Source organism: Hakea prostrata, chromosome 1 (genome assembly GCF_041222555.1).
Source record: "Hakea prostrata isolate BN-2017 chromosome 1, UWA_Hpros_2, whole genome shotgun sequence".
In the NCBI taxonomy this organism is placed as follows: Eukaryota; Viridiplantae; Streptophyta; class Magnoliopsida; order Proteales; family Proteaceae; genus Hakea; species Hakea prostrata.
In genome coordinates this window covers 20,862,470-20,871,619 of record NC_142600.1, presented here as the reverse complement: position 1 = coordinate 20,871,619, position 9,150 = coordinate 20,862,470, and the positions used below count along the sequence as shown (strand labels likewise).

The following is a 9,150-nucleotide window of genomic DNA, read 5'->3' as shown; positions in this document are numbered from 1 at the left end:
CAGTTGATGTACATGTACTCCATGTTTGATCTTGTTTTCGTTGGCTTCATATCAAGACTCGATCGAGAGTGTGAGGAGTTTACACGACGCGTTGCTTAGAGGAGGGAAGATGGCGGTAACCATTACTGACTGTATCAGCGTCATGATTTACAATATTCTGCTCCTTTCCGTATTCTTAACTGTACTTCAGGTTCTCTTCCCTTCCCTTCCCATTCCCTGCTTTGCTTTGCTTTGCTTTCTTTTTTCAGTTCTATCACAAATTAGATAAGTAGGCTTTACTTTCAGCAGATATGTGATTTAACAGTTAACTCTTGTCTCCGTTCATCTCTCCCGCACGAAGAACCTTCATAGTTCTTCCTGTTGGAATTTGAAAAAGCTCAGTCGAAATTCGATTCTTTATCTGCTTTCTTCTGCAAGATTTCTTTTCCCTTCTTCTTTATCGGGATTCATTCTATCGCAGACGGAAAGGAAAACTGCTAGACTTCTGTCCACACCATATGCGACTGATGGTACATTCAATAAGGTGAGGAAATGGTTCTACACGGTTTCGCTTTTGCTATTCTTTCTAGTGTATCTTAATTTGATACAAGTTTGAGTCCCATGATTTCAAGATTTCTTCTGTCCTCCAAGTTTGGTCATGGTTGATGATGTGTTCTTGCTTTATCTTGAGAGAAAAGAAAAAGGAAATCCTAGTTAAAGATTGATAATCTTTCGTCTCCCATGTAATGCTCTGTTGCCTGGTTTGACATGAACTGTCAGTTAAACTAGATTCTACTAATGGATTTATCGTATTGGCTATACTTTGGCTACAAAAAAGGCGAAGAATGAAAACTTAGAGGAAATAAAGGATGAAATCTTTGCGAAACTAAAGGTTGAAAGCTTACCGGGAATGACTCACAAAGTATACTTCGATGTTGAGATTAATGGAAAGCCTGCTGGTATGTTTTTCTGTTTTCTTGTTATATAACATGTTGTCAACAGATCTATAATCTCTTTTGGTTCAATGCGATTGGTGAATTAGTTGCTGATAGGATGCCATGCATCATGGTTTTTTCTGATTTCAGGTCGTATTGTCATGGCCCTCTTTGGGAAAATAGTACCTAAAACCGCAGGTATGTTTGTGTGATCATGTATATATGTTGAAATACTACTAAAATCTGAAAACAACAGATTACATGGTGCTATCCTTTTTAGGTTCTTATTATAATTACTGCAATACAATGCATGAACAGAAACTAATCTTTTCAAATATTCTTTCTGTGATGGGCAGAGAATTTCCGAGGGCTTTGTACAGGTATCCCATCTATCCAGCTGTGTGTTCCTGATCAGTGCTTGTAGTCCAAGATGTTTCTGTGCTTGAATCTTGTATTAGAAGTTTTTTCTTCTTTGTTGCAGGGGAGTACGGTGTTAGTATCAAGAGCGGGAAACATCTTCACTTCAAGGGGAGTATATTCCACAAGATTTACCCCAAGGTTATGATTCAGGGTGGTGATTTTACCGATGGAGATGGAAGCGGTGGAGAATCAATCTATGGAAAATATTTCGCTGATGAGAACTTCGAAGTGAAGCACAGTGGAGAAGGGATTCTTTCAATGGCAAATGCTGGTAAAAATACCAGCGGTTCCCAGTTCTTCATCACTATAATCCCAACTAGCTGGTAAGTGGGTGATACTTGTCTTATTTTGGCTTTCTTTTTACCTTTTGGTCACCATCGCAGCTTTGCCATTTTTAAACTCTGGGTCTTTTGTTTTGCTATTCTTTCTTTGTATATGACAAATGTAATAGGTGGGATCATGGGGGTGTAATTCCTGGGATTAAAATAATAGTTCACACAACACTGTGAGGTCAATTACATGCAGTGGCAAACCCATGTGAAGCTCTGGTGTATACCATCACTGGCTGTACTGCTTCACTTTGTTTCATTTGTATGAAGTAGAGCTTATAGAAAATGAGTGTAAGATCTACAGCCCATAGATAATTCTAATATGAAAAACACTTGCCAATCTACTCTTTGTTTAGGGGTTGAAAAATCCACTATGTGTTGATCGACCAATAAGATACTTTCAACTCAAGCTAATTTCTTTATACATGATTTAAATGATTTACCTTTTTATCTGTAACAGGTTCGATGGCAAACATGTTGCATTTGGTAGGGTGATTAATGGGATGGATGTAGTGCACAAAATTGAAGCTGAGGGGACATGGAATGGCATTCCCAAAAGCAAAATTGTTATTGTGGACAGTGGCGAGCTCCCATTGATGTGAAGGGATGAGTGGATGGCACGCCCAAAAGTTTAGTTGTTATTGTTGACAATGGTTAGCTTCCATTGTGATTGCCGCATATCTTTCTCCCAATCACTATGCTCATCTTAGATGACTTACACCATTGTCTTTCCTGCTGCTTTTTGTACAATTTTGTAACTTGTATTACAATGCAAATTTTGTACCATATATAAAAGTGATATTACTAGTATAGAGACCACAAATTCAAGTACATAGACATTCTATTTTGGGGAGAAAAATATTTTCTGCTTTGTGTGTAAAATACAATGTAATATTTTCATAGCAAGATTTTAAATCTCAGTTGCAAGGCTGGTTTCTAGGAATCTTGTATAATTACCTCCCCTTGAGGGCAGCACTATCTTAGCTCTTCTACGAATCTACAGTCAAAGAGTCAAGTAGGAGGCTTATCTCTTTAGCCAAAGAAAATAAAACCCTCTCTAAATGTATGGTTTGGGGATTGTTACACCATCAAGGAGGAAGTGAATTAGACCTAGTTTCCTAGCTAAGAAATTTCATGATCGGAAGAAGGTTCAAAATTCTTCGTCTCACAATTGTATAAGGTTGCTTCCAACCATGGTGTGAAATTTCACGAAGTTTCGTTGTTTTGCCATAGCGTGAAACAGAATGGGCACCAAAGTGAGAGATTATGTGCTCCACAGCCTCTGTTTGGCGATCATGTGCTCCAAAATCTGGTTTTTGTGATCTTAGAGCTGGTCCCTCTAGAGTTGTAGAAGCTGAACCATTTGCATCAAGTGGTGTATTTGGCATGTTCAGGAGGTCAAAAAGTTAGAAGGGTACTCCTTCCTCAACAGATTTTCCATGGTGACAAGATCCGATACTAGAGCAGAATCCATATGTTTCAAGAAGGAGGCAAAGCAGCCCAAGATCTCAGGAGCATGGAAGAACATGAAGGGAAAGGTGAAGGAAGCAATGGATAAATGGATGCTCTACTACATTATCCAGCCAACACAGCATGGGAACTTTATTATTAGTCCATGACTGACACGATCGCAGAGGCAAGTCTTGGTTACCCTGTCCCCACAACTCATGAGGTGATGAACAAGTATCTCACATAGCAGAAGGAGGAACTAAAGGCTTACATTGCAGGGATGAGACCCTTCTAGGAGATGTATAGAGTCAGCATAATGTGTGATGGATGGCCGATCCGACTAAAAAGTCTGTCATCAACTTTTTAATGTATTGTGATAAGAGGATCATCTTCTTAAGATCTGTGGATGCATCCAGGCAGGGAAGAGACCACATGTACATTTATGGGCTTCTGCAGGAGGTGGTGGAGGAAGTGGGGCCGAAGAATGTGGTGTACATTGTGATATTCAATGGGACACCAAGAACACCACGAAATTGGAAAAATTACCAAAAGACCCCTAGTTTGAAAAAGAGGTCCTAGTGTTTGGAGAAGTAACCCTAGGCCCTGTCAAACCCTTGGAAACACTTTCCATAACCATTTGTCTTCATCCAACTTGCAGCCAATTCCCTTCACTAAAACCCATTAGTCGCACTCCCACTTGACATCCAATTTCAAGAAACCAATTCAAGAACTCAGGATATCTCTCAGTCTAACCATGAGATTCCTTCCTAATTTCTACGGACCTGCTCCATAACCTCCTCCTACATTCCAATCTAGTTTCATTACCATCAACCAGTTGGTCACAAGATTTTTTTTTTTTTTTTTTTGGAATAAACATTGGTCTCAAGAACTCGACACCTAGGATTCCTTCTATTTGATCCCTAAAGGTACCCTTCAATCTTGTGGCATCAATAAACATACCCTTCTTAGTACCTAACTACCTATAACATTATTTTATTGATTGACAGGTGGGGAGAATGACATGGTGATTTTTGGGTCAGAAATATTTACAGGGGGAAAATTTGGTTTCCAGTACTTGCAAGCCTAGACTGACTCAGCTGAGACAGTTATAACTACCACCTGGGTGATGTTTGGGTTGTTATTACTACAAAGATTGGGTCATTGCTGCACCTACATGTAAAATTTGGGAATCCACCTAAATTGGATGGCCCCCATTTGTGGGGCCGAAGTCTTGTTTTCTCAATTGTCCCTTAGTTGAAGTTTTTTTACCCTTTCAAAAAAAAAAAGGCTCAATGCATTTTATTGGTTCTTGAATCAAATTGGTCTAAAAATTAAACCTTTGATTACATAACGATATCGATAACAGGACCATTACTTTAACCCCAACTAAATTATCACATGTTGATTATGTTGTTTGTTCCTTTTACAAATTGTACATTGTAGCCAAAGGTTCATCGGAGAAAGTGCCTGTGTTTTAGATGACAAATCTTCAATTTTGCTTTCATTGCTACTGACTACGTATTGAATCGATATAATGAGGGTAAATTTCAGACTTTTTGTAACTTCTACATAGAAAAGTGAATAATCCATCCATCTTGAATCATTCTGGCAAAAAAGCCTAATGTTGACCAAGATCCCACACAAACAATTGTCATAACAGAAGTATGAGAAATGAATAACCGAAATACCCATAATCAAAAAGTGGAGGAAAACAGATGAACAAAATGAAAACCGAATTAAAACCTTCCAATGCTTCTTATAACAACAACCCAGAAAGAATGAAAGGTTATTGCATAACAAACAAAGCAGAATGGAACCAGTAAGCAAGGTTCATTTTTGTGGAGGTCTCGAATTCTATTTTTTAACACATCTTCTAATTGTTGTATATTGGAAATTCTTCAACGAATCATCAATGTATACTGAACATAATCAAACACTTGCATTTAACCACAAAGGAAAGGTATCCAATCAAAAAGACCCCAATAAAGAAAACAACAACAAAAAAAAAATTAAAGAAACTTTTACATTTCATACTTACAACAATTGAATATCCTTGCCCTTCTAAGATATGATATCAACCCTATTCATTCTTTAATTAAGACGAAGAACAATGAAACCTAATTATACTTTGCAGCAAAAGAAAATTAGAATGTGGTGGTCCCCAAAAACAGAGATGCAAAGTTGACTTATGTCACATCCACCCAGCCGGTACCCCATTTGGAATACCCGGGAATGTGATCCACAGTCCAAGGATCAAGATTCGTAAGTCCATGCCTCCCACATACACAATGACATAATCATGAACAATGATAATCAAGGTAAAAACAACTAATACTAAGTATCATGAATAAGGTAAGATTAAATAAATCAGAGTGCGGAAGACAGATAATATCAAAGTGTGAACATAGTCATAAAAGTGAGAGAAGGTATGATAACCACCCTCTCAGAGCAGCGGAAAAGAAGTGTGATAAAGTTAATTACATGTCCAAGTATTTAAAGATAATACAAAAAGTTAATTACAGGCCCAAATGCTCCATAAATACACCAGGGAAATGGGGCACTAAGCTAGGGTTTCCTCTACTCTAATAATAGTCTCCTCAATGGTACGGATGAAGTAAACCCAACTTTGCCGCTCCCGCACAATCGTGGGGCTAACCCTGGTGCGAATAGTAATCCTCCTCGGCACCAACACTCGGATCTTTACAGACGCCACTACCCGAAGTGTAGTATGCGGAATCATAGTCCGTCTCGAAGGGGGTGCCATCATAGTCTTCGGTACCTGTAGGATAATCTAAAAACATTTGTACAAAAGGAATGAGTTCGAAGAACTCAACAAGGTAGTTATTCCATAATTAGAAATCATACACATACAGAACATACATAATGCAATGTGATATGGAACATATGATGCAGTATGATTCTAACTCTATGAATGTTAGTCTCTAGGGTAGACATGCTTTAAGTCATAGCACCATACTTCTTTGGGTGGTCAGTCACTCCCCCTCAATCATACAAGATATCTTGGGTCTGCCAGGGAAGTTCGGTAAAGTCATCTCAAAAACCATGGTAAGGGAATAGGTCACCGCTCTCTCACATCACTGTTTGGTATAAGTACTGGCGCATGTCACAGTAAAGCCTAGCCCAATGCAAGTCATCTACTCAGTCGGTCAAGTCATATCCAGATACGTCCATTCCTCGCCCCCGGCAATCCTTTTCGGTATCCTTCACACTAGAGTCAGCGAAATCCCGGATTTCGGACTCACCAACCCTATTGGTTATCCACAAATAGTAAACGGGAAGCTCTCACGTCCTCTCACGGATTGGTTACCGATCTTGAGCGCCCGTGAGCCCAAGTCTAGCCATTTGCAACCCTACCAATAAATGGCCCCTTTCGGGTATCCGTAGTATGGTTTATGTCCCCTACCGGATTGGTTACCGGCCTAGAGCGCCCATCCAACCATACACTACCACAGGTTGTTCGGTCTCAATGCCCTTCCGATTCGGGTCTGACACGACAAGGATAAACCTAGCCAACCAACTAGACAGTCCTATGTATGTCATCCAATAACCCGGGAGAGTGTCGATAGGCACCATCGGAGAACATCCCATACTATTCCCTCCGATGTCTAAGGACAGAAGTGTCAATAGAACACTCCCCAATCCCAAGTTGTACGTAAACAATCACATATTCAAGTTCATCATCTTTCATGCATCCAATACATCTTATCATAAAAGCTAAATCATGATATTGAAATGAATCATCATAGACATAAATAAGTAAACAAGAATAGTAATGTAACATGACAAGAGTATGAAGATTTCAACACTACTGTTCTAACACATATATAACAGTCTTATAAAGATTTAAAAGTAATCAAGAGATTCTATTCATAAACAAGAACATAAATCATAAGTTGGTGGTCTATATGTTTATGGAGATAACCATCCTTACCTTGGGTTGAATTGATGATGAATTGAGAATACCAAGAAATAGTCCAAAATAATTGTTAAGGCCCTAAACAAACATCAATAATAAGTTAGAGAAGAAATTGGGAAGATTGGATATTAATTGGATCAAAACTAGCCAAGGTTGCTGTCAACAACAACTTTGGTCGATGTTTTTGGTCGATGGTATCGACCAAAAATCTCTTCGGGACAAAATAGTGGATTTTGGGGGTTTTCATCCGAAATTGGTTTTCCGGTGTTCGGATCAATCTGAAACTTGGAGGAATACTTAACAACATTAATAGGACACTATAAGTCAAGAAATTTACCCAATCCAATGGTCCAAACAAAAGCCCCAAATTGAGCTAACAAGTTCAAGTGACAAACATCATGGCATGAGTTGGGATTGATTGCATTGACATGGAAATGGCATGTAGTAGCTAGGGGAACTAATAGAATTTTGATTGGAATCATATAGTAGTGATAAACATGAACATAGCATACCCTACAACTCAGTTTGGTGCAAAATGGCATGATGTTAATAGAAAAATTAAGGGATTACATATGCTAGGCATGAGATGGAGGCATAGCATCAATGGATGGCTAAGAAGATCATAGGTTAATCATGTGTAGACACTTGGAGTGGTGGTTGCAAGGTTGCAGCACCATTTCCAATGTCTCACCAGCAAGATAGGAATAGAAAAGAATAGAAAATGGTAGGATAGAGAGTGGAATGGTGATTCATACCTTGGTGTGGAAGATGTAGACAAGAATCAATAGTAAACAATGAGTTTTTGATGAGGTGCCCTTCACATTAGCCAAGGAGTTGCTTTGGGAAGCATTCCCCACGATTTCAGGTGAGAAAATGATTGCAATAGGGCTCAAGGCTCGAAGTTATAATAAATAGAATAGGAATATTCCATGGAATCATTAACTTGGCAGACTGGGAAACTTTGGTCGATGGTTTTGGTCGATGGCATCGACCAGAAGGATCGACCAAAATGTTTCTCAGCAAAAAAACAGGTTTAATTCAACAACTTCAAGTAGGGATTTGAAAGGCTATACAAGGTGAATTTTTGTGAGGTTTTCTTCCACAATTCAATCAAGAAGTCTAGTTTCGGGGAATACCTTCGGATAATGCATAGGAGGTCATTAGGTACATCAACTAAATTAATCTTCTCCGATGCGCAAACTTTCCTTAAACACTAACAATGCATTTAAACAAGGGGTATCATCATCAATGTCCATAGGCTCAGTCTCCGAATCATGATCATCAATCAGAATGGTCTATAAGTCTTTTCTACCACCGCTTCGGGTCTTCGGACCTAAATACAACAGTGGATCCGGGTTAGGGTCAGGGTTAGAATAGGGCTGGATATGACAACTTCAGCTCCCATCATCAGATCACCAGATTGGAACCACCCTTTTGAAATCATGTGTAATGCAAGTAACTATGCAATAGGAGCTGTTCTTGGACAAAAAATTGGAAAAGATTCTCATGTCATTTATTATGCTTTAAGAACTCTTGACAGTGCACAATGCAATTATTCAACAACGGAAAAAGAACTTTTAGCTATTATATTTGCTTTAGAAAAATTGTGTTCCTATTTATTGGGTACTAAAATTGTTATTTACTATGATCATGCAGCTTTAAAATATTTGTTTTTGAAGAAAGAAGCGAAGCCGAGGCTGATCCGTTGGATACTCTTGTTACAAGAATTTGATGACTTCTACTTAACATAGACTGACTCAAGTAACAAAACCAAAACAGAACTAGACTCCTAATAAATTTCTAAATGTAACTAGACCCACCTAGGCTCGAAATTGCCTGCCCAAAATGACAGAAGTGCCCCTATTGTTGAACCATGCTCCCATGCTGCTTGGCAGTGCCATGGGTTGCTCCCTAGACCACTGTCCTACATCACATTAGGATGGGCTTAGTTTATAGGCCCACAGAGTAGTGATAAAGTTAGAACATGGGATAAGAAGGTAACTTAAGGGTTTCAGTTAAATTAGAATAATAGCTAGATATAATTCTGTTTTTAGTTTATAGATCAAGTAAATTCATCCAAAGTTGGGCAAAAACAACCGTG

General features: G+C 38.7%; 1 protein-coding gene across 1 annotated transcript; it reads left to right on the top strand.

Moving 5' to 3' along the window:
- The first annotated feature begins 889 nt into the window (after positions 1-889).
- On the top strand, positions 890-2,265 carry LOC149028197 (peptidyl-prolyl cis-trans isomerase CYP19-4-like). The gene is made up of 5 exons (XM_089147890.1): positions 890-938; positions 1,065-1,112; positions 1,271-1,294; positions 1,396-1,657; positions 2,124-2,265. The coding sequence occupies exons 1-5, from the start codon at positions 890-892 to the stop codon at positions 2,263-2,265; spliced, it is 525 nt and encodes a 174-aa protein (XP_089004016.1).
- Positions 2,266-9,150: the final 6,885 nt, after the last annotated feature.